Below are 27288 nucleotides of genomic sequence, written 5' to 3' on the forward strand. Positions count from 1 at the left end.
ATACAATGTATTAAGAGAAAATGTGTCTTAATTATTTTTTTCATTTTAATCACAGGATCTTCCGTTCCCAGCCCCAACCATTCATCTGAAGGACCATTCATCAATGAGAACCTTTTGAACCAACAGTGGCAGTTTCCACAGGATGAGATCTCACTGATGTTAGCCTGAAGTACTGACTCTATCACACACATACAGTTGTGGTCAAAAGTGTACATAATTTTTTAAATAATAATTTTCCCTCTTAATTCTGTGTCGTTACCTGGATGATCGACAACTGTTTTTTGTTTGTTTGTTTTGTGATGGATGTTCATGTGTCACTTGTTTGTCCTGAGCAGTTAAAGTGCCGATTGTTCTTAAAAAAAAATTCAGGTCTTGTACATTTTTTGTTTTTCCAGGATATTTTGAATATTTGAACCCATTCTAAAAGTGACTGTATGATGTTGAGATCTATCTATTCACACACCGAAGACAACTGAGGAACTCACAAGCAACTATTACAAAGGGTGAAAGATAAGTTAAAGTAGATGACAAACATGTCTGTTGTTGTTCATTACAGTGTGCTTTTAATTGTTCTGATCAATTGTTCTGATCTGGTCAGTTTCACTTTTAAATGACAGATTTCTAAATACATTTTTAATCAATTGATTTAATTTACTGCAATTATTGTAATTGTATTTTTTACTGATTAAATGTTAAAGGTATAGCGGAGGATTTTCCCGAATTTTAGAAAAGAACCGCCCTCTCCACTTTTTGAAAAAATGCACATGCGCAACACTCTACCTGCTCCCGAAAGGGAACACCTATTAAACGTGTGCACGAGAGAGCATGCACAAGCCTAGTTCTCCTTGTGCACGCTCTGTCAAGTTGCTGTTGGCATGACTCATACAAGCCTACTTTCCTTTACCTGTCGTAGAAACTTCGCGACTGAGTCATCAGTGGGAAGCCCAACCTGTGCTTTTAGCGCACGCCAGCATGTGAAATATTCTCCCAAAAACACTCTAACTCAAAAACATTCATGCAAGACAAAATGTCAAATGCCCTTCCGTGTTTTATTTACTTATTATACTGATCGATTGAGTGAGGACTCAAGACATGATCTGCAATGGAGAAGTAGCTTGTTGCATTTGTGTAATAAATACTATGTGAACACATTGGAATTATCAAAAATGAACACACAAGGTTTTAGAACATTTCAGCGTGATACCTTTTACCATTTGGTCATAAGGCTACTTTAGACAAATTGAGATGTTTACCGTGTCTGCGCGGTGCGTGACTTGTGCCAGGGCTAGCATCGCTAATCATAGCTTACATTAACTTTTACTAGCAGTGATTTTAAATGGATTTCTCCAAATAGCATGCCAAACTTTACCTGTCGAGTAGAAACTTCGCGACTGAGGCATCAGTGGGAAGCCCAACCTGTGCTTTTAGCGCACGCCAGTGTGTGAAATATTCTCCCAAAAACACTCTGGTCTTGTTTCTTTCTTCAGAGGCCTTTCTCTTCTTGTCATACAATTCGTAGACACTTTTTCTCTTGCGACCCTCAGACATTTTGAAAAAACCCGATGAGAACGGCGAGCTTCAATGAATGGCTGAAACCGGTAGCTCACAACACACATACACCCGAAAGTGCGCATGCGCAGAAAGCGAAAACTACCTAGGGACGAGCACGTACGACGGCCTTATGTAAACATATCACCAGAATGATTGACAACTAGGAGTACCAATAGTCTTGATGATCCACCCGGAAAAAGAAAATCCTCCGCAATACCTTTAAAGGGTCATGAAACCCTAAACCAAATTTTCTGAGATTTTAACAGATGTATGTGTGTTGAACACCATTGAAGACAATGTTAGCATCTGTTAGATTTAATAGTATGGGGAAAATGGTTAAATTTTTGTTTTTTTCTGCTATTTTCGTCTTCCGGGTTTAAAATCTTCATCGTGTCCACGTCACAGGCAGTGACGTGGCAGAGCACTATAGTACTTTGATGACTCATCGGTGTCTCATAATTATTCATGTACTGAGTTTTCTTATCCAATGAGAAGACACTTTCTCTTAATTATTCATGACACCACGTGGAACTTTCCAATGACAGACATGTCAAACTGTGATATCGCGTAGTAGATGAGAGAGGCAATGATGGGACGCGCGTTTGTTTTCGTGGTGCAAAAGTTCCAGTGCATCTTTCCCCGCGATTCTGCCAGGGCTAGACTCCGGCCATCAACCACGGACACATCTAAACTATGTGTGTGTAGCAACCATTCAACTGGAGAATGGTGGACTTCGGCCTTGTAACACCAATGCAGGTTTCGTCTTGCGAGTGATGCGGTCCCGAGGACTTTTCTATCGCTTCAGAGGTGTGTGTGTGTGTGTGTGTGTGTGTGTGTGTGTGTGTGTGTGTGTGTGTGTCTAAAACGTAACCCTGACCGTTATGCCTTTTGTTAAATAATCACTCGTTATTAAAATGTAGATATTTCGATAATACCTCAATTGTATGGAACGTATGCTTAGTTTGTGCAAATTTCTATGTCACTGTCCATCTTTATTATGTGGGTTTAGCGTTTTTTTTTTTTTTTTTTTTTTTAAGCGGAAAATTTATTACTTTCAAATGCATTTATAGTTAGTGTGTATATAAAAAAAATATTTATTTTATAATGACATAATTATACATGTACATTTAAATGTTTTAAATACAATTATGATTACTGTAGTAGGCTAATATGTAGCAGGGCATTCAGTTACTTTTGAAAAGGACAAAAATAAGGTGTCCGTGTATTTCATTAGATTGTAACTTTGCCAGCTATTAAAAAAATCTAGCATTTCCTCACGTTTTACCACTGATTTTTAGTGACAGTCGATATGCATGCATGGGCCACTGGCGATGACAGTTTCCCCCCCTCCCCTCTCCCCTGCCGTGCCATACCACACCCACTCCCCTCCCTTCTTCTCACAGCCACCACGCCCAATTAAGTTGCATTTTTCAAAAAGATTGTGAGCTAGACTTGAGCTGAAAGAGGGGGGTTTCATGACCCTTTAATATACGATGTTCAGTCAGTATGCATTATAGAAGTTGTAATGTAATCCTAATAAAGCTGTTAATGTGAAAAACTTGGTTTAATGATTTATAATTTATTTAAAATGTATTTATTTACTAATAAGTAAACAAAATATAAACTGGCAAGTTTGAGTTTAGTCCATTTGCCTTTTAAGTTATCTTTACTTAAACATTTAAGTTAATTCAATGAGAAGACCACATTAGGTCAACTCAATTAATTAAGTTTGAATTTTTCCATTACTCAAAAAAACTTACGCAACCACTTTCCTCAAATCATTTGAGTAGTGTCAACTTGTTAGGGTTTACAGTGTAGGAGCAAAATGGTTAAATCTAGGATTTTTTGTCCTCATGTTTGTGGTCTATCACATTTTGAAAATCTTATAAGTTGTAAAATATATCTTGGTGTGTACCCAGCATGAGATGCTAACTGTGTCCTGTGCACAGCCACTAGATGGCGCTGCTAGCTTGTTCAGTGCTGTCGGAAGCAAATCATGCATGAAACAGAAGCATTTTACACTTTTAGTAACTGTTGCAAATTCAATCTTCATACAGTCCATTCCCTTCCCCTCACCCCAAACAATATTGTTATTAAACTTATGCAGTCCATGTGGGTCATACGTCTGTATAAATATGGAAAAATATCACTTTCCTGCAAATTTTTTGTCTCTTGCGTGTGCCAAGCGACCGCTTGCCTTGCTTACTGGTTAAGTCAGCCTTTGATTATAGCATAGTTAATTATTTTAAAATCATTCACCTCAGTATCTCCAGCTGACAGTTTGGACTCTTCAGTCCATCAGAAAGAAGCTTCACTCCAGAATCCTGCAGGTCATTGTTACTCAGGTCCAGCTCTCTCAGAAAGGAGTTTGAGGATTGTAGAGCTGATGATAAACTCTCACAGGACTGAGCTGTGAGATTACATCTGTGTAGCCTGTGTAGAGAACAAAACAAAGAACAGTAATAATGCTTATTAGTGTTTATAATCTGGAGCTTGAAAAAACCTTTAACTGTAGTGAATTAAGCACAGCTAAAACGATTATCTCTTCATAAAACATCAAACCAGCATTTATTTTCACACACATTACTTTTATTCATTTTTCTGAACATTCTAGGCCATCAAGTCACCCATTTAAAATGAAGGCAATTACAAAAGACTAATAGTGTTTATAAATGAATGTAAAGGAGACTCTTACAGTGCTCTTCTGGTGTTTCTGATCACCGGCAGAAATCTCATCAGTGCTTGATCAGATCTTCTGTATTTCTGCAGTTCAAACTTCTCTTGAGTCTCTTCTGACATCAGGAGCACAAACACCAGACCAGACCATTGAGCAGAGGAGAGATTCTGTGCTGAAAGTTTTCCTGAGCTCAGATTCTTCTGGATTTCCTCAACAAAGTCATCTTTCAGTTCACTCAGACAGTGGAAGAGATTGATGGTTCTTTCCACTGATTTCTCTGTCTCTATTGTCTGTTTGATATAGTCAACAATGTCTTTAACATTCTGTGTTTTCAGTTTCAGTTTTGGCAGTAGTCCCTTCAGGTCACTCTGATCGGACTCCAGACCCAGGAGGAACCGAAGGAAAAGGTCCAGGTGTCCGTTCTCACTCTGTAAAGCCTTGTTGACTGCAGCCTTATGAAGCTGAAACAGTGGCTTTTTGGACAGTTTCCATGCCAGTTTTTCTCTCCAGGATTGAAGAAATGAGTTTGTTTTCTTGTCTTTGCCCATTATAAACACATAAATAGCAGCAAGGAATTCCTGTACGCTGAGATGTACGAAGCTGTAAACGTTTCTTGCTGCTACCTTTTCCTCCTGAAACATTCGAGTGCATAACCCAGAGTACAACGACCCTTTTCTGACATCTAGTCCACATTTCTCAAGATCTTCTTTGTAGAAAATCAGGTTTCCTTTCTCCAGCTGTTGAAAGGCTAGTTTCCCAAGCTTCAGAATAATCTGATCAAAAGACACTGGGTTGGCTTTAGGTTCAGAGTCATCACAGTATTTTTCTTCCATCTGTTTCTTCTGAGAAATTAAGAAGCTTGTGTACATCCCTGTGAGAGTTGTGGGAGTTTTGGCATTGCTCTCTCGAGCCAGTAGAGGCTGAAGAACAATGAGAGAGATCCAGCAGAAGACGGGGATGTGGCACATGATGTACAGACTCCTGGATTTCTTGATGTGACTGATGAGGTTTCCAGCAACCTCAGGACTGCTGTTATTTTTGAAGTATTGCTCTTTCTGCTCATCGTTAAATCCTCGCACCTCTGTCACTTGATCAATGTAGTCACGGGGTATCAGACTGGCTGCTGCTGGTCTGGATGTGATCCAGATGAGCGCAGAGGAAACCAGATGTGTCTTGATAAGGTTTATTATTATCTTACTCACTGTTGTTTTTTCATTTACATTTGTAAATGTATCATCTTCTTTAAAGTTCAAAGTAAAGCGACATTCATCCAGCCCATCAAAGATGAACATAACTTTACCATCACCTTCAGGAAGAGAGGGCAATTCTTCAGGACTACTAAAGAAGTATTTGTTGAGCAGTCCCATGAGACTGCACTCTCCTTTAATCAAATTCAGTCTACGGAATGGAAGTGGAAATATGAAGACTATATCCTGATTTTCTGTTCCTACAGCCCAGTCAAAGATGAATTTATTGACAGAGACAGTTTTTCCCACTCCTGCGATCCCCATTGTCAGCACTTTTCTGTTTCGTCGATCTGTGTCACACTGGATTTTAAACATGTCATTACACACGATTGGCTTCTCCTTGGCAGTCAGTCGGTTGTGATTTGATTCGATCTGTATCACTTCATGGTCGTTCACTCTTCCTCCAGTCTCATTCTCCACCACATATAAATCAGTGTAGACATCGCTCAGGTATTTCTTATGACCCGTCTCTGAATTACCAACCAATATCTTCTCGTAGTCCTGTTTTAATTTGTTCTTCAGTCTGCGGCTGATCTCTGTGTAATCTTGAAGAGTAGCTTCTCTATCGTCTGCAGTTGAGCCTTTAAGAAATAGGGAAAAAGACAGCAAAGACTAAATTATCAATTTTTTCATAAAGTCTGAAGACCTCTATAATGAAGAAATGATGGTTGCACCTTGTTGTTTCTCTAGTGTCTCCGTCACTGAGGTTTTTTGTGGCTCTGTGAGGAAAGAGAAAATGAGTACATTTATACAAAGGAAAGAGACTATAGACACAATTACACAGAAAAATAAAGTGACAAGTACCTAAAGCATTTCTGAACAATATGGCTACACACTAAACTTCCTTAAGAATAGGATTCACAACTACTGAGCATTATTTCATATATGATTGTTCATAAGCAGTCTGTCTCAGAAAGCACAGTTAATTGTGTCTTTTTAAACATTACAGTTTATTATATTATATTTTTATTATATGAATTATATTATAGTCATTATTATATATAAACTATATTACCATTTCCTGCAGTGTTTAAGCTGTAGTTGATGGTCACTGGGCCTGTGATGGTGTTTCCAGTGAGTACAGGAGCATTTACAGTTGCTCCTGTTTCAGCTTTCACATCAACACTGCTGCTCATCTGCCCTAGAGAGATTAATTACATCGCTTAAATCACAACTTTAACATTTCTGATATTATTTTTCTTTTATCACTATTACCTTCTTTCAGTTTTTTGTTTTCAGGCTCATCTACTGTGTCATCATGCTGTTCAACAAAAGCCATTGTCCTTTACTGACTTACAGCTGTTGGACAAGAACACAAATGTCTATAATGAATCATATGTTATCAGACACTTTCCAAAAATACAAAAAAAGAGCAGAGTATAAGTGCTGTCAATCGATTTAAAAATAAACTAATTTGTTTAAAACATTTCTTTGTCATTTTTTGGTATTTGCGATAAACAGTAAAGTTTTTAATATATTTTTATATTGTAATACTTTCAAATTAAATCTCAAAAATAATGTAGAAACAACAAAGACATAAATATTTGTACAGATATTGCTGTAGCTGGCCAACAACGACCCGTTCGAGGACCTAAGCCAGAACAGGTAGATTGGCAATAGGCCTATAGGTTGATAAATCTTCAGGATCGAGCTGGATGGCGCCTTGCATGGCTGACACCGCCGTCAGTGTATGAATGAGTGAGTGAATGGGTGAATGTGAGGCTATGTAAAGCGCTTTGGTGGCCATAGGTCTGTGAAAGCGCTATATAAATGCAGTCCATTTACCATATTGCTGTAGCTGGCCAACAACAACCCATTCGAGGACCTTAGCCAGAAAACGTAGATTGGCAATAGGCCTATATGTAGATAAATCTTCAGGATCAGAGCCAGGCTTTTTAAGAACTGGTGTAATAGCGGCTGTCTTAAGGGCCAAAGGGACATGCCCAGTAGCTAAGGTATTGTTAATAATTACAGTAATAGCAGGACATAAGCATGTGAAGTACATGTTTAGAACCTCATTAGGCAAAGGGTCAAAGAGCATGTGAAAGAGCTCATAGACATGATTCATTTCAAAGTATTATCTATGCTGACAGTAGTAAAACTAGACGAGGAAGTGGAAAGTGAATTTTTAAAATGAGACTCAGTAGACAACCAAGACGAGCCCGTTAATCTGTTAAACTGTTAATGCGTTATTGTTGCATTCACTTGCACTAAATTACAATTCTCTTCACACACAGTATGAGTTGCAGTCAAACAGGTTTTTCATAGGGTTAATCTATATTTACACCGAGAACACTATGCAGTGATATTTTTATTTGATTACTGTCTGTGCTTGAAAATCTAATTTAGACCTACTTGAAAAACCTGAAAAGAACTGTTTATTTCATTTGTATATGTTTGCTCTGTTGTATTTATTTGTGCTATTGCTCGTAATTGTATTATTTGTTATTAATTTATTACTGTCTTTAACAATATTTAGAATTTATACGATTTAGTAGGCTAGTAATTTTTGGCGTCATAACCTTATCTATTAAGGTTACATGGATCAAAAACAACTTAAACAATAACTAGACCTATTTTATTTTTATATTTATTACTTGGTGGGGCCAGTGTACATTTTGGCAGGGCAAGTACAAATTTAAACCCCTGGCCCGATGGGCCAGTAGAAAAATCCTTAGCGCTGAGCCCTGATTTTACACATCTCTTGCTACATCATCTGTGAACAAATTTGACTGGATTATAATAACTCAGCAATTATAATCCTCTGTTAAATCTGTCCTCGATATTTCCATGTTGTTTTGGTTGGGTTTAATGATAATACAAGAGTCCTAAACCCCAGATAGAGGACAAAAACATGACAGACTCGAGCCCTAAAAAAGTGAGCATACACTTTTGATAAGCAATTTTGAGAACACTAAGGAAAGATCACATTCTTTTCGCCTGTTTGCACACTTTAAACACACGTTTGCACTGCATGTTTGGTTTACCTGTTTACACGTTCATTGTGTTCATTCGACACCGTTTTTTCTTAAGATAAATACACGTCCAGAACGTGCATTTTTTGTAGCAAATCACGTCGAGCATTTTGCTGTCAAATCGCACGCTTTTGATGGGTCAGTGTGCAATCTTCAGTCAATCTTCAGTGTACACCCGACCAGGTGTATATGAATACTTAGGCTTGCCATAACTTCTGTTTCATGCTTGAACAAACAATAACACACAGAATTATGCCAAAATGCCCGTTTTGTCAAGTATTTTCATAAGAGCAGTCTTAAATGCGTTAAATAACGTCTCAAATGAACTTAAAGAGTTATGAGAAAATATGATGCGCGTCAGATCCGTGTCATATGTGGCAGCAGCTCTTAAAGTGACAGCAGCCTAATAAACCCGTTGATGCGATGTCATTGATGTTAATCAAAGAACAAAGGTAACGGAGATTGTTGTAGCAGAGAAAATAATAGCTTTAATAAGGATTAATTTATATTTCATTTATGATTTATGCAGTGAAGACTATAAAGTGTTTGATAACTTTATTCAATTTCTGTATATTTCCTGTTAGACAGCTAGGAAGGCCACAGGTAAATGTGACATTTATTATAATGGGTTTATGTGAAGATTGTTTTAAGTTCACTTACATTAAAAGTTGATATTTTATTTAAAGCCTAACAAATGTTGAAATCGATAGCTTTTAGAGATGAATGTCTATAATTAATGTTAAAAAATCATTTATCATAGAGACATCAGTAGCTGGATTATTATCAGTGATACTGGCCTTGATTTATAAAAAGATGCCATTAAACAAATATTTAAAATGTCTTAAAGTTGTTTCTACATTAATTTGGAGAGTAACTGTGAAATTATTGCACTATAAAAATATTAAAAACTCCAAAGTTTTTAAACGTGATTAATTCGTTATTTTTTTAATCCGTTAAAAGCAATATTAAAAATATTATATTAATCATATCATATAATTAAAATATCATATTTATTGTTACTACTGTAAAGCTATTTTAAATTAACGTGGGATCTCATTCAATGCTTTCAGAATATTTACTTTTTTAAATTTAGTTTAGTTTTTTTAAATGAAAGTTTTAATGAATATATTGAACAAAAATGAATTCATTTATTTATTAAAACATTATTTTAGCTAAAACATGGTTGAATATTTAAAAAAAGAGATGACTGGAGCATCAGGGATGAGACGAGGGGGACATGTCAGACCTTTGCCATTGTTCCAGGCCACGCCATTGAGACCGAGTCTTTGCTGGAGGCTGTTGATCTTTGTTTCAAAGCTTTATTTTGTTTTTCATGTTAAATACACAAAGCAGTGTTTCTCCGCCTGGGAGTTTCTCCAGCATGCCGTCTATCACATTAATGGAAAAGAGTCCTCTGTAAAATTTGAGGACAACAGTTGTTTCAGGCCCACGTGATATTTAGTCGCATTTTGATTGATTGATTGATTGATTGATTGAAGTCTTTATTTCGAACATGAGAGAAGAATATGTAAAATAAAATACAAGATGTTTAAAGCATTTTTTTTTTTTTTTTAATAAAAGAAAAAAAAAAAGAGAAAAAAATAACACTTATATTTTCATGTACTCTTTCTAAGTTAACACCCTCTATCTGTATCTGTGCTTGATGAATTGACTTACAATTTCCAAATACCATAAATGTAGTTTTACTCAAATTTAGTGATAACCTATTAATGTCCAACCATTGTTTTATTTTCTTAAATTCTGAAGTGATTAGTTCCAAGAGTTGCTGTAAGCTGTCCCCTGAACCAAATATGTTTGTATCATCTGCAAATAATACAAAGTTCAATACTTCAGATACTTTACAAATATCATTAATGTATAATAAAAATAACTTTGGTCCCAACACTGACCCCTGTGGAACACCACAAACCATGCTCAAACATTCAGATGAATACTCTCCTATCTTCACAAATTGTTGTCTGTCTCTCAGATAACTACTTACCCAGTTTAAAACTACCCCCCTAATCCCAATTCGTTCCAATTTACTGATTAATATTTCATGATTTATTGTATCAAATGCTTTTTTTAGATCAATGAATACTCCAACTGCATAGTTATTTTTGTCTGTGGCATTTGTGATTTCTTCAGTGAGTTCTGTTAGTGCTAATGATGTTGAGTTTTTTTTTCTAAATCCATATTGACTGTCAGAGAGTAGGTTATTTTTATCTATGAATTTTTCTAATCTGTTGTTAAATAATTTTCCTAAAATTTTTGAAAATTGTGATAATAGAGAGACAGGCCTGTAATTTGTGAAATGGTGTATATTTCCAGTTTTGTATAGAGGGGTGACTTTTGCTATTTTCATTTTTGTTGGAAATTTGCCGGTTAAAAATGATAAATTACAGATGTTCTTTAATGGTTTGGCAATCCCCTCTATTACTTTTTGTATAATTTTTATGTCTATTCCATCATGATCAGTGGATGGTTTGTTTTTGCATCCTTTAACAATATCTTTTATTTCTTTTTCATCAACTGCTGTCAAAAATATTGAACTGGGATTTCTTTCTACTAAATTATTATAATTCCTTTCTAATATTTGTGGAATTGGAATTTGCTCTGCTAAATTAGGTCCCACATTTACAAAAAATGTATTGAACTCATTCACCACTTCTTCCATATTATTGATATTTTTATCATTATCAATAAAATAATGTGGATAAGTAGCCTGTCTAGTATTATTTTTAATAATATTATTTAAAATGTTCCACATACCCTTAATATTATTTTTATTATTATCTAATAGTTTTGCGTAGTATTCTTTCTTACAAGTTCTCATAATACTGGTTAACTTATTCTTATATTTCTTATATCTATGTTCAGTCTCTATAGTTCTATGTTTTATAAATTCTCTATAAAGTGTATTTTTCTTTTTACAGGCATTTTGTAATCCCTTGGAAATCCATGGTTTATCATTATGTTTTTGTTTCTTACTAAATATTTTAATTGGGCAATTTTTATCATATAATAATTTAAATATTCTTAGAAATTCTTCATATGCATTATCTACATCTTTTTCATTATCCATAAACTCCCAATCTTGTGCTAGCAGATCAACTTTTAATGCCTCCATTGTTTCTTCTGTTCTGACCCTTTTGGAAAATATTTTTTTATCCTGTCTATTTAAACTGTAATTATTGTCATACACTGTAAAAATTGGTAAGTGGTCACTGATATCATTAATCAGTAATCCACTCACTGTATTATTTTGTATGATATTTGTAAATATATTGTCTATTAGTGTTGCGGAATGAGAAGTAATTCGGCTGGGTCTGGTAATTTGGGGATATAGGCCTAAACTAAACACGGTGTTAATAAAATCTTCTGTCATTTTATGATTATTTGGGTTTAACAAATCAATATTGAAGTCCCCACAGATGAACATAACTTTTTGCCTAATTTTTATAAATGTTTCCTCCATCCAGTCCTTAAATGTGTCAATATTCGAACCTGGTGACCTATATATACAACTTACACTAATATTTTTCTTTTTTTCCATACATATTTCTATCGTGACACATTCCAGCAAATTATCCACCACCATTGACATTTTTTCCACCACCTTATAATTTAAATCCTTGTCCACATACAGTATCACACCACCCCCACTCTTATTTACTCTGTTAATAGAAGACATTTCATATCCTTCAATTTCAAAATCTGATCCTTTTTCACTGTTTATCCACGTTTCAGTTATTGCAATTATGTTAAAGTGCTGTTTCAATTGTTTTAGATAGTATTTGATACTGTGAAAGTTGGCATACAAACTTCTACTATTAAAGTGGATAATAGATAACTGCTGCTCGGTCTTGATTGAACTATTAAATTGTTCATCAGTGTAATAGTGACAGTTATTGTTGATGCTAGCAAAAAAATTGTTCACCGGATCAATGTCATTTTCCATGTCCTGTTCATGGTGTTCCGTGTACTCTAAGGTGTTCAGTTCCAGGTGCTCATATTCAACCAATCTTTGCATTAAGTGACTATCTCCGTTATGTGTGTGAATTTTATTTTGTGACATAGTGGGCTTTAAAATTTCAACATATAGGCCTACCTGTTTATGTGTTGATATTAGCTGGTCTTGGTTGTTTTGGTGTACTGGACCGGGGATGAATAATCAGTTTATCCTGCCGTAAATGTTTGTTGCTGTTCTTAATAAATCATCACATTTTAATAAATGAAATCATAATTGTATAAGAGTTCAAATGAGCTGCTTAATGACTTTTAAAAATGCATTGTGTAATATTTAGGAGGATCTGTTGTTGACAGAAATGCAATATCATATACATAACTATGTTTTCAGTGGTATATAAAGACCTTACTTAATGAACCTTTATGTTTTTATTATCTTAGAATGAGTATACATTGTATAATTCTAATAAGTGTACAAAAAAGAAGTATTAAAGAAATGTATTAAAACTGTATTTAAAAAAAAAACAATTAAATGAGATTGAAATCACATATACAGTGGCCTCTCTGGTTTATTGTATTACAGAAGGCAATGCAAGGCAAGTTTATTTATATAGCACATTTCATACACAATGGCAATTCAAAGTGCTTTACATAGAAGAAATTAAAATAATAAAAAGAAATAAGAATAATTAAAGCACAGTACAGTACAAACAGTCGGACGAACAGCGGGCACAGTGCTCATTCAGTAAATGCACAGCTAAACAGAAGTGTTTTGAGTCTGGATTTGAATGTGACCACTGTAGGAGCACATCTGATCTCCTCTGGAAGCTGGTTCCAGCTGTGGCTGGCATAATAGCTAAAAGCAGACTCACCATGTTTAGAGTGAACCCTTGGTATTTCTAGCTGATATGATCCTAATGATCTGAGTGATCTGTTGGGCTTATATTCAGTCAGCATATCTGCAATGTATTGAGGTCCTAGGCCATTGAATGATTTATATACCAGTAATAATACTTTAAAATCAATCCTAAGTTTAACTGGGAGCCAGTGTAAAGACCTGAGGACTGGTGTGATATGTTCATATTTCCTGGTTCTGCTCAGAATCCTAGCGGCAGCGTTCTGTATGAGCTGCAACTGTCTTATGGTCTTTTTGGGAAGGCCAGTGAGGAGTCCATTACAATAATCCACCCTGCTGGTGATGAAAGCATGCACAAGTTTCTCTAAGTCTTGTCTGGAAACAAAGCATCTAATTCTTGCAATATTTTTGAGATGATAGTATGCTGATTTAGTTATTGCTTTGACATGACTACTGAAACTAAGGTCTGACTCTAGTGTCACACCAAGATTCCTGACTTGATTTTTTGTTGTTTGACCCCTAGAGTGAAGGTATGCGTTCACCTTGAGAACTTCATCTTTGTTTCCAAACACAATGACTTCAGTTTTATCTTTGTTTAACTGAAGAAAGTTTTGACACATCCAACTGTTGACTTCATCGATGCATTGGCACAAGGAGTCAATGGGGCTGTAATCGTTAGGCGATAGGGCTAAGTACAGCTGTGTGTCGTCTGCATAGCTGTGGTAAGAGATTTGGTTCTTTCTCATTATTTGGCTCATTGGGAGCATATACAGGTTGAACAGGAGTGGCGCAAGGATTGAGCCTTGAGGGACTCCGCATGTCATGGATGTCCACTCAGACTTATGGTCTCCTATACTCACATAATAACCTCTCTCATCTAAGTATGACCTGAACCATTTTAGGACTATCCCAGAAAGCCCCACCCAGTTTTCCAGCCTGTCAAGAAGTATGTTATGATCGACAGTGTCAAATGCAGCACTGAGGTCGAGTAGTACCAGCACTGATAATTTGCCTGAATCAGTATTTAAGCGAATATCGTTTATTATCCAGAGACAATAATTATTTTACATTCGTAATATAACGAATATTTGTTACTAATTTTAATATGGCAATGAGACAGGAAATAACCCATCACATGAGTAAGTCTTAACCCAGCAAGAGGGTTAATTTCACCCACTGGTTGGGTCAAATGAATGACCCAGAAATATGGGTTAAATGGTAAAACCCAGCGCATGTTCTGTCCAATAGTGACCCAGCGAGAAACACTCCTGAAACTGTAACTAACAAAGATGCTTTTCAAATGATTCCACAGTGGCCCCAATATTGATCCGAACCATGCGTCCCACTCAGAGGAGAAAAGACATGATCCGTATTGAGTTTAGCTAAATCGTGCACTGCTCTTCCAGTGTTGTCTGGGATATATGAACATTAACAGTTGCATGTTCCTCCCTGGGAGGCTAACAGAATATCAAGAGCCATTCGATTTAGTAAAACAAGCTTCCTCATTACATGCACTTCTTCTGCAATGTCAGCAACAGAACTAAGTGAGTTTTGCTGTGTCCTCAAACACCAAAGCTGGCCTCGTGTAGTGCCTGTACTTCATTCTGTACATTGATCATATTTTCAGTTTCAGAGATTCAATTCTCGATCTGTGTCATGATTAAAAGATGTTTGACATAATCCTCTCCTCTGACATTACTCACATTGCCAGTAATAGAAGCCAAATAACATCCTTAAAATCCCTTACAAAGGAATAGATAAGCTTTGTTACCACAAACAAAGTGTGTGTCATTAGAACAACGAGTGTTTTGATTTCTCATTGTTAGAAGAGTTTTGTCACATCTGGAAAATTCATCTGGCTTAGACTCACTACATTCTTCCCTTCACGGCACCAGGAAGAATTCACTTATTCCCTCCAGATTTCACATTAAGACAAACTGATATCTATAATCAGTACTGTTGTATGCAGTCAAATGCCATGAACTACAGGGCTCTCAAGTGTCACGCATTGAGCGTGACAGTCACTCATTTCTTTTGTCACGCACTCCCGCCACACATTGTATTTCTCACGCGGAAAAACTATGTATAATATATTTAATATGCCGCAGCGCCCAACATTTCTCTGGCCGTGCCGCTCTCACGGTTCGGCAAGTATCAAGCGCGTCGTGCCTGCCACTACGTATCAGCCAATCAAAAAAAAAGAAAAGGGCTACACAATAGCCAATCAGAAAATAGCACTATTGTATCTGGGTAAAATTTAATGCAACAACAAATGAAAAAAAAAGCATATCCTGTTTGGAGATTCTGCCAGAAATATTTGTTCACCCATAGAGGAAATCACTCCAAGCTCCGAGCATCACTTTGAGCACAGAGTAAGTCATGATCTCCTGTTTTAATATTACAACAAATTCACAACTTGTTTGATACACATAGTGACAACTTGACTGCTGTTAGATAATGTTTCCCAGATAATTAGCATCAGTTTTTCATGAGTGTCTGTAACTTAGCCAACAGTTTTACAGCCTGTTTGTTCACTGACAACACCTGCTCAGAACAAGTAGTCTAGGCCTAAGCCGCGTTTCCACCGAAATTACCCGGAACAATTTGTCCCAGGAACTTTTTTCCCAGGAACTTTTTTTGCCCCAGACCGGTTGCTTTCTGCGTTTACACCGCGGTCTGAAGTACCGGGAAGGTAAACTGCGCGCAACTGCTCCTCCCAGTCTGCGACGGACAGTAATCAGTTTTGAGCGCCACATTTATAATAAGTATGGAGGAGATTCAAACTGTGCTGCAGTTATGTATTGGTTTACTAACGAGGTAATTAACAAAACAAAATAGACGAGCACTGATACTAAAGCGTGTTCAGAAAGCTCGTATGCGTATAAAATTAGACAACGTATGTTATCAGTTATTGTGAGATGCCTGGGACGAACGCGCAAAAATTTCCTCTTTCGCAAATACGCTTACCCAAACCCCGTCTATCAATCATAAATAGTGAATAGTCTTGTAAATAGTTGTTTGTTGCTAACCTCAAAGCGCTATTTCAATCCTGTTATAGTATATTTGTAACATGGTTTGGAGTGCCTTGCAATAGATGACAATGTGTAAACATAATGACTTAGTAATAAAAGCTGTGGCAGAAAAGAGACGAGCACTGATAAAGCGTGTTCAGTAGCTCGTAATGCTAACGTTAGATATAAAATTTGTATGTTATCAGCTATTGCGGACATTGACCGTGAAATGGCTGGGACGAACGCGCAGAAAGTTTCCTCTTTCACAAATACCCTTAATAAAGCCTGAAACTCGTCGCCAGTCCACCAGTTTTTTTTTTATTAAATTCCATATTTGCAGACAGACAACTCTTACTTCATGAAGCCACGACACGAACCGCAGTAGATTTTTTAAAAAGGGAGGTTAAAAATAAATAAATGCTGCGTGGAGTCATCCAACCAAAATACGGCGTGAACACAACCAATCAGCTTGTGCAGCGCACAAGTCCCACCCCTTAAAGTTCCTGAACTTTGAAAAAGTACTACCTCATGAGCAGGGACTATCGGAGGGGGAAATATTTACCCGGAACTTCATTTAGACCCTGGTTCCTGCGGTGTAAACACATCGAGTACCAGCCCAAAGTTCCTAGTTCCTGGGGAAAGTTCCTGCGGTGGAAACGCGGCTCTAGACATATTTTCGTTATCACACAATGACTGACATATTGTCACATTATAAAGATCTCTCTCTCCAAATAGGCTTAATAATTTTATTAGCTCTAAATAAATGAAAGTGTATTGCATAGTGGATATTATAGGTCACTTTTAAAATCATGTCTTTTATAATTATATCCTGGCCATGGATGCATTAATCATTGCATCTGTCTTTCTCTTTCAAAGATGTCCGGTTAAAAACAATTAAGCGTCCTCTCATTCGCCCTTAGAGGAGAGTGTCCTAAAAAGGCCAGGTTAGAGGATGCCATCATGCTGGCCCAGAGAAGGTGGCGAAAAGGCTAGACCCATTAGAGGAGGAGACAGAGGAAGAGTGCAGGTGGAAGGCAACAAGTCCAAAAAGGCAACAAACACTTACAATAAACAACACCAGTCATAATCTCTCTCTCTCTCTCTCTCTCTCTCTCTCTCTCTCTCTCTCACACACACACACGGAAATTGAACAAATACTTTGGATTTGGTATATGAGCAATTATTAATAACAACAACAAAAACACTCGCGACCTGTACAACTTGACCCCCTGACGGGTGTCACTCTTGTCTGTCTTCAAAACTTGAGAGCCCTGAACTATAATGTTAATGAGAATAATTTCAGTAGTGACACACACTTCTCGTGAACAGCAGTTTGTTGTGCCAGGAATAATCAGCCTCATTATAGACACATCTGTAAGCATTTGATTTTGTCAATGGTTCAAAATTCAGCATTTAGCACAAGTTTCACCCTGTAATTTCCAAAAGTCATTGTGAAAATCTATTTCTTTACCACCTCATATTCTCTGTTTTAAATTTTTCCCTTTTACACTTTTGCCATTTGTTGTCTCAACATTAAGGCAGTCTATGCTCTAGTAATATTACTCTAAACGAGTTATCTGACAGGTTTATCATTTTGATACTAGAATTAGTTGATTTCTTCGATGATGCATCATACTACAGTAGTTAAGCAGTGAGTAATGTTGTTGTACAGGAAACATAGTTTAGATTGTTGAATGGCAGGGCTGTCCTTCACCAAATTACACAAACATCTCATTAAAATGTCTACAAAACTATAAAACTGATCCGAGATCAGGTAAAAACCATAAACACTGGTTCACTGAGATCGTCCACCATCAGCGAACCATTGAAATTTCGAAACATTTGGGACATAACAAAGTCTTGTTTACCGAAATCACGTGATTTTGGCAGTTTGATGCATGCTCCTGACCCCTGGTTCGAAACAAATTATTCAAAATAAGTTTCAAAGCTTCTCAAAGCAGTGCTTCGAAACCGCCCATCACTAGTGAAGACATCATTTTTATTGAACACAAGATGCAAAGAGAGCTACTGGAGTATAAAGTCAGTATCTCTGTGCTCTTTGTGTGAGGATCACATGCCAAGGCCATGGAGAGGAGTGAGAGGAGTTAATTTTAACCACAGAGGAATGTGATTGCAATCTAGCATAGTTTCCACCATAGACTGTAAAAAAAATGGACATAGTGTCCGTGACGTCACCCGTAGGTTTCTGAAGAGCATTTTTGAAGCCTAAAGTGGGCGGAGCCGGCCTTGCGTGAGTGGAGCTGAGTAGCCTGAATCTGAAATCACGCCCACCTAGCTCGACGTGATCGAGTTAGCTCAGGCTGGGGAGGTAATGCTATAACATTATGCTACTGACAGTACCAAGTCTGCGACTGCACAGGGCCTCGCGCTAAAGTGACAGTTGATGATGTAAAGCCAATTAAAAGTTCCTATTTTTGCCCTTCGAAATATTATAATAGTTAAAAGACATGGCTACAAGTGAGACTGTGTATCGTGATTCTGTACTATTCTGCTAGTTGAAAATTTATTATTCAGTAACTTAATATTACTCTGAGTGTGTGTGTGTGACAGTGATTTATGTGCATACATGTCAGTCACTCTTTTTTATAGTCTATGGTCCGTCAGCGCGGCATCGCTCGTCAAGTTCGTAGAGAGCTTATTCAGTCCATTTTAAATTCTGATTTTGGCCGCCTCTCAAATGGGTTAAACCATAGATATAACGTTATTGCCTATGAAGTTCAAGTAAATGCGCTAGAAAATCCGCGCTCATTCAAGGATGTGCATTTATTGCATGGACGGAGAAAGCGCCGACACATGCAGGATTTCACCTGACGGTACATAAGCATATTATAATCTATATCTATTCCGTGAGAGCAAAACGAACGAGCCTTTATTGACGTTTTTAAATCTGAAAACTCCAAAAAGCAACGAAATTGTCAGACATCCATTAGTGCATGTTCACAGAGTAAAACAACTGAAATACAGCGCTGGTTGTTCTCTCGAACGATACTCGACGACAACGACGGAATCCTAAGCCGTGGGCGAAGTAACTTAAAGGGGTCATATAATGGTACATGCACTTTTACAAGTTGATTGTACTGAAATGTGTGTTGGCAGTGCCTGTACACAACCATCATAAAATGATAAAAATCCATCCAGTGTTTTTTCTTATATGTTTCCTCCTGTCTCAAATCAAGCTGTTCGATATTGTGACGTCACAATATCGACGGCCCTCCCACGATGGTTGATTGACAGCAGCGTTTCAACACAGACCCGCCCTCCCGCCCTCGTGAGCGAGCTGTCAATCATAGCCCGCACCAACCTATTTTTTACAGTCTATGGCGCCAACCGGCGCGTTCATTGCTGATAGCTGGAGCACTGAGTAGAATGGCGTCTAAGCAATTGTGGTGTTCTTGGGTGTAATAAGAAACACAGCAGTCATTTTGATGTTCCTAAATCCGAACCGCTGAAGACGCAGTGGCTGAGTTTGTTTTCGAAGGGAATATTCCCCACGATCAACGTCAATGCTTTCATGTTTGCACGAATCATTTCACCAGACTGCATTACAAACGAGGGTCAGTATAAAGCTGGTTTTGCTAAGAAGCTTCTCCTGAAAAAAGGATCGGTACCAACTATTCGTGTTCCTGCTGCACCTCCAGAAGAACTGAAGTGAGTGTAACGTTTTATTGACCTTTATATTAATCTTTATATTAATCTTTGCAAATTGCTTGCTGCACGCTTCACGATGAATGCGGCTAAGGTTTACACTCAGGTACATTACGGCATGTTTTCTATGTATGACGTTCTCAATATAATTCATAATCCCATGTTTATAATGAACGACGCGTTATGGTTATTGTGTTATTATTTCAAACGGTGTACGCACAGAACAGAGGGGCGGGGTGAGCAAAGCTCATTATCATTTAAAGACACATGCACTGAAACGGCGTGCTGAAAACAGAGCTGTTTTTGACCAGGTAAAATTAGTGTTTTCTTACAATACTAATGAGAATTTTTAATTAAAGTATATTACAAACTTTTAATTTAGACCCTAAAGAATCATATTAGTTTGTACAAAAATGACATTATATGACCCCTTTAATGGGTGTATTAAATTGTATGAAATAATCTTGGGAAAAAACACAAAACACGGCAGAGATGGCAAGTTCAGCAGCTAACATTTGCTGAGGTGAAGTGACGGCTAGTAACAGCAGACAAATGGCTAGCATTGACATCAGCGGCAATCCACCTGTCACTCAAGTGGCCACACCCTTAATTATGCAGAACTTTAAATATTAAACAACTAAACGGATGAGTTATAAAAAAATTCACCCCCCTCACAGTTGTTATGAAGGGCAAAATTAGCTGTATAGACCAAAGCCACATACAGACACCAGGCTGTAAACATGTTTTTTTCTGCTGTAAAGTTGGTAATTTTAACATGGGGGAGATACAGATTTGACTCACTTGTGCAGCCAGCCTCAAGCGGCCAGTCAACGAATTGCAGTTTAACTCACTTCCGTGTTGGTTTCAGGAGAGAGACAGGGAGGTTGCCGCTTGGTTTCCACTGATGTATATGTTGACTGAAGTATTCTCTTTAAGGAATGAGGATTGTGTATCATGAGATATACATTCAATTTTAAACATGAACACATGTATCTCTACCTTGTAAGGATAATGCAAGTTCCTTTGGTCAGCATATAAATGCCTAGCTTTTGTGTACTGACTCAGAAGGTTGGGATTGGGAATGAATAATAATAATAAACTAGAATGTGCATTTCCTGAAGAAAATATGAGTGGTGCTTGCAGTGGCAAAACTCGCCACTCGGTGGCTAGGGTGCAGTTAGCTAATTTTTTTAGCAAGATGCTAACAAAATTAGTATCTTGCTAACATGATTAGCATGTTGTTAACATGATTAATATGTTGCTAGCATCATGTTAGCATTATTAACATGTTGCTAGCATGATGGTAACATGTTTTAACAAGATGCTAGCATAATTAGCATGTTACTAGCATGATTAGCATGTTGCTAGCATTATGCTATTGTGATTAGCATGTTACTAACATTATGGTAGCACGATGCTAACATGATTATCATAGTTTACCATGATTTCATTTTGCAGAGATATAGGTCTTGCTAAACGGTTGCTAGGGTACTCTGTTTGGTTACTATGTAGTTGCTTGGGAGCTGCCAATGATGAAACTCCAAAGGCTGCTTGTCACTATGAATGATATAAACCAACCGCCATGCCTTTGCACAACAAAAGTGAGGAGCCATTCAACTCTGTATTATTACTTCTAAAAATCTTGAGTCTCACCTTATTTTTCAAAACTTTTGCGGGTTCGGACAAACACTTCCTGTTTAATCAGTGTTTCAGAGCTCCGTACGTTAACAATGGAGCAGTTCATAGAGTTTTATTTTGAACTTGGACTTAAGTATAAAGAAATACGGACAGTGCTTAGTTCAAGGAGTTCAGTAAAGTTATTCACAGATCCGAACTTCCCAGATCAATAAATCATGAGCTAAACGTTGTTAAAACTCAAATGACACCTATTTCCAATCCATAGATGACGAGCTACAACCTCATTTTCCTCAAAACGAGCCTTATAATATAAAACGATCTCCGTGAGACCGTCTGCAAAGTGCAAAACCCAAAAAACGCTACTACAAATAATAGTCATTAACTTCAATGTTACACACTGTAGTGTCACCAAATTCAGTTTACACATCAATGGTTTGTGGCAAGATCCATTTCCATTTTTTGAGACGTCCTTCAACTTTTTCTAAAACATTTTCCCAATTTTTACACACAAAAGTATCATCTCCAAGATAAACACCGAGATATTTAAACCCACCCTTGTTCCAAATTAACCCGGCAGGGAAAACAAGTTTCCTACTTAACTCATCACTGATTGTTACAGCTTCACTTTTCCCCCAGTTAATTTTAGCAGCGGACAATACACCAAAAACATTAATATTTTCTACAAGGGTGTCAATATCTTCTTGTTTTTTGACAATGACAACAACATCATCATAAGCAGATCATTTAAAAACTGTTTCACATCCAGGAAGATTTACACACGAAAAGAGATTGTCTTAATTTGCGCAGAAGAGGCTCTATGGCCAAGGAGTACAGGCTAAGCATACCAGATAATGAACATCCTTGTCTGACCCCCCATGAACTTTAATGCCCGGGACGCAAGATTCGATCGTTTCATCTCGTATAGTGTGTCATAGTTGGCGACATATTTCATCATCGGACTGGCATGGAGTTTATGATTCATATGCTCAATCTTGTCACTGATAGAATTTACTGTGTTGGCGACTGCTGTTTTACTTTTGTTTTCTTTCTGGCAAAATTGTTTATGTGTGATGCTAGTGGCAGCTGCTTTACTATTGTTTGCCGTATAGCATAACACAAGTGTCGCAAAATGGCATAACACTAAAAGATGGGTTAATCTAAATTATGTAAACTAGGTATGATAGGTGCCTATAAATAATTTGTTTAGAATAATTACGGAATTGCCTACTTTTGGGTTTTTGAAGCTAATAAATTATGAAGCTGTCGAGGCATATTATTATTATTATTATCTTATTTTTGCTTGCTTGTCTTCTGGTGACTTCATAAAGGCCCTTTATCTTACTGTTAGTAGATTTGGTTCTTTCATTTTGATATGCTCGCATTATGCTGAGCCATGCAGACTGAGCTGCGTATCGTGTTTTTTTTGTTGTTTTTTTCTATTATTAATTATTTGGAAAGAGCAGTATGTGCTCGCTCCAAGGCCATATGCGCTTTCCTGTCCAGTCTATGTGTGAGTGCGTGTGTGCTTGTGTTTGTTGCTCTCCTTCTGCCTCTCTCTCCAGCTATTCCGCCTGCTATATACCACAATCTGCGAGGATGCTATGTGTGCACTCTTACTGCCAGATTATACACATATTTGGAATAATGAATTGTGCTTAAGGGCTGCATGTTATTCTTTTGAACATTAGGAGTTTGCCACCGAAAATGGATTTATTGAGAGCCTGGCTTACCTATAATAAACCCCATGTAATCACCTTGTCTGAAACTTGGCTAAACAACAATATTCCTGATGATGAAGTCAAACTTGACAATTATGTAGTATTTAGGAACGATAGAGGTTCAAGAGGTGGGGGCCTCTTAATATATGTATCCTCAAATCTGACTGCAGAACGTGTTCTTCCAAATGAAAATCCCCGGCATTTTGAAGGCCTTTTTGTTAAAATCATTTTTCATGAAAATAAACGATTAATCATTGGTAATATTTATAAACCTCCATCTGCGCCAGCAGAAACTACTGATTGTATTTTGTCTACCATTAATTCTTTAGATGTCAACTGTGAAATGATTATATTAGGTGACTTCAATTCTAATTGGCTTGATCGCTCCTCTCAAAAAGATCGCAATCTCTTTAACAGTATAAATCTAACTCAACTCATAACTGAACCTACTAGAGTCGGTCCCAGTTCCTAATCTTTGCTTGACTGGATTTTAGTCTCCCATCCTGGCCGAATTTTACAATCTGGGGTTCTACCTGATTCTTTTAGTGACCATTCTATGATTTTTTGTATTTGGAATATCAAAGTGCCTCGTCTTCCTCCTAAATTGATTAAAGTAAGACAATTTGATAAAATTAGCCCTGAACTCTTCATACAGGATATATTAAATATAAACTGGGAGAGATTTCAATTAATTCCATCTGTGGAAGGTTTTTTTTATACCGAGTTTTTTGAGATTATTAACAAGCATGCTCCTTGGATATCAATTAAGGTCAAGGGTCCACATCTACCTTGGATTAAAGGAGATCTTATATACTTATTCAAACAAAGAGACAAGGCCTGGAAAAAATACCGTAACACAAAGGACTCTACTGACTGGAATGCATATAAGGAGTTAAGGAATAAATGTAAAACCAAAATAAGAAATGCTAAAGCAAATTACTATAAGGACTGCCTATCAACTGATTTTAAAGGAGAACTTTAAAAAAAATTATATTATTTAAGCCAGCGCAAATACCTGTATTTACATCCTGTTTTCGGTTGAAGTCCAAAGTAGTCGATTTCCGAGTTTTTCTCAACAATCGACTACTTTGGACTTCAACCGAAAACAGGATGTAAACACAGGTATTTGCGCTGGCTTAAATAACATCATTTTTATCCATTTCTTTCACATCTACTGCAGTCAGATTCACTCGTGTTCACTCTGAAGGAATCACTCACATTGGCTGTGCACTTGTAATGACACATCAAGGATGTTAAGAGGCTAAAAGCAGGTTTAAATATTGCCCCATTGAAGTCAACAGGGTGCAAATTTTAAAAAGAGGATAACACGGTGTAGGCAACACCAATTTTTGTCGTTGTTCTCTGTATTGACAGCACTCCAAATTGACAAAAAAATGAGCTCAATGTTAAAATTGACCGGAGTTCTCCTTTAAGAACCCGAAGAAATTTTGGAAGAGAATTAATGGTATAACTAATAAATCCACAAAAAGCTCTACTACGCATATTAGACTAAATAATCAAACTGTGAGTGGACCTTTATTAATTGCAGAGGCATTCAGCCAGCACTTTTCTACAATTGGCAGCTCTCTGTCTGGTTACACTTACGCTGGGCTTACATCGACTCAGAATAGGTGTGGCAGCTCCTTTTGTTTTAAAACGATCTGTCCAACTGATGTTCAGCGGGTTATTGATAGTCTAAGCTCTGGATGCAATGCTGGTCCAGATGGTCTGGAATTTAAGTTCTTTAAACTTGCCTCGCATGTTTTATCATTTCCACTGGCTGACTTATTTCATTTATCTTTCGCAACTTGTGAAACACCCACATCATGGAAAAGTGCTAGACTAATCCCTCTTCATAAAGGAGGTGACACATCAGACACCAATAATTATAGACCAATCTCTATTATCAATAGTATAGCAAAAATATTTTAAAAACTAATATTTAAATCAATTATCTGCATATCTTACAGACCATAATATATTATCTCCACACCAATCAGGTTTTCGACCTAGCCATTCAACCACCACTGCTCTTTTAAAATTTACAAATGATATACTGTCAGCAGCTGACAATAATATGCTTACGGGTGCTATATTTATTGATCTTTCAAAAGCATTTGATATGGTTGATCATTATCTTCTTTTAGATAAGTTGTATGCTATTGGTCTTTCTTCGAACTCTTTATTATTTTTTTATTCATTTCTTCATAATAGAAGTCAGTGTGTCTCTTTTCTGGGAAGTTAATCAGATTTCAAGATCATTGATAGAGGTGTTCCACAGGGCTCATCCTTAGGTCCTCTCTTGTTCTCAATCTTTATTAATGATCTTTCTCAAATCTGTTCTGACTGTCAAATTCATTTATATGCAGAAGACACTGTATTATACTCTTCCAGCTCTGATATTTCACAAATTAAATACTATTTACAATCTGATTTCAATTGGGTTCAAGGATGGCTTTCTTCATACAAGCTTCTTTTGAATAACATGTTGTTTTGCAATCGACCTGATCCTTCGCTATTAAGTAACTGGTCTATTAGCCTTCTTGATGGAACAACAATAGAAAAAAATTAAGAACTTAAATATCTAGGTGTGTATGTGTGCGAGTGAATGTGTGCGTGTGACGGAACGCGATAACTGGTCGGAAAGCAACGTGTACACAGCAAACACTCCAGTGTTAAATTAACACTCCTGGGAGTTTATATGAGTCCACACTCAAGAGTGTAAAGTGTTAAAATATGAGTGTTAAATTATCACTCAAGAGTGTTAAAGTTAATGAGATAATTAAGTGATTAATTGAGTGATGATTGATCATTATTGAAGACACCTGATGTTAACAAGCAGAATCACTGAAGGAGAAAATCACAAATTGTAAGTTACCATTATGGTGATGGGTGTTTGCTTTAGTTGGGCTCTTGACCCTTATATTATAAACTTTAGATTTTGTTTGACTGTTGTTAGTGAGTTATAACTGACAGATGAACAAAGAAAAAAAGTGTTCTGATGGTGTTGGTTATGTTATGACAATCATAATTTGAACTTGATCACTGAACTCATTAAGACCCTTATTTCTGATGTAGATTTATGTTGTTGATTACAGCGTAACTGTGATTCTACATAAATATCCAGAATTTTAGATATAATACAAAGGATTTCTTAAAAGTTGTTAAAAAAAAAAAAAAAATCTATTGTTTAGGCACACACAGACGTCAAGATTCAGTCTATGCATCTCAACAATGGTGACGAGCAGAATATTCAATTAGGAAAAGGAAATTACTTAGACAAATCAGATCATAATTTATTCATACCGCAATGCATGATGGGAGCCAGTAATGAGTTGTGATTGGTGGTAGCCACTGCAACATGCTTTATTATTGTCACCATTGTTGAGATTCACAGGCTGATTATTGATGTCTGTGTTTCTAAATAAATGTATTTAAAAGTCTTTTGATCAGAACAATGTTTATTAAATATTTTGGATTATATGAAAAATACTGAAAATCACATGCTGTAGAATCACAGAGCTGCTGTAATTAACAAATTAAACCAAACTATATCAATAAGTTTCGTTTTTCAGATCATAACATGATTATGTCAAAACATAACCAACACCATCAGATCACATTTTTTCTTTGTTCATCTGACTGTTATAAATCTAAAGTAAAGGGTCAAGAGCCCAACTAAAGCAAACACCGATCAACATAATGGTGACTTACAATTTGTGATTTTCTCCTTCAGTGATTCAGCTTGTTAATATTAGGTGTCTTCAATAATGCTCAATCATCACTCAATTAATCACTTAATTATCTCATTAACTTTAACACTCTTGAGTGTTAGGCTAATTTAATATTTTAACACTTTACACTCTTGAGTATGAACTCATATAAACTCCCAGGAGTTTTTGCTGTGTAGTCTGACATGTTTCTTGTCCACGACACAACAATATTTTAGGAGTCAAAATCATGTAATCTGACACCGTGAC

General features: G+C 36.7%; 1 protein-coding gene and 1 long non-coding RNA gene across 4 annotated transcripts in view; one reads left to right on the forward strand and one right to left on the reverse strand.

Moving 5' to 3' along the window:
* LOC309497090 overlaps positions 1-26962 on the forward strand; it is a 57705-nt gene extending 30743 nt beyond the window's left edge. Inside the window, exon 2 of the long non-coding RNA XR_014205372.1 lies at positions 18645-26962. This is a non-coding gene — a long non-coding RNA (uncharacterized lncRNA). The remainder of the gene's footprint in view (positions 1-18644) is intronic.
* Positions 1-27288, reverse strand: part of LOC309496980 (NLR family CARD domain-containing protein 3-like) — a 50227-nt gene that overhangs the window by 16290 nt on the left and 6649 nt on the right. The window contains exons 1-6 of one of the 3 annotated variants that reach the window (XM_082167188.1): positions 20804-20822; positions 6691-6774; positions 6491-6616; positions 6150-6194; positions 4247-6056; positions 3811-3984 (exon numbers count right to left, since the gene is read on the reverse strand). In XM_082167188.1, the coding sequence (XP_082023314.1) occupies positions 3811-3984; positions 4247-6056; positions 6150-6194; positions 6491-6616; positions 6691-6754 (2219 nt within the window). In that variant the 5' untranslated portion in view covers positions 6755-6774; positions 20804-20822. Of the gene's footprint in view, positions 1-3810; positions 3985-4246; positions 6057-6149; positions 6195-6490; positions 6617-6690; positions 6775-20803; positions 20823-27288 lie in introns of those variants that run through there. The other 2 variants (XM_082167187.1, XM_082167189.1) reach the window with 2 other exon arrangements.

This window comes from Leuciscus leuciscus (assembly GCF_965113295.1).
Source record: "Leuciscus leuciscus genome assembly, chromosome: 4".
In the NCBI taxonomy this organism is placed as follows: domain Eukaryota; kingdom Metazoa; phylum Chordata; class Actinopteri; order Cypriniformes; family Leuciscidae; genus Leuciscus; species Leuciscus leuciscus.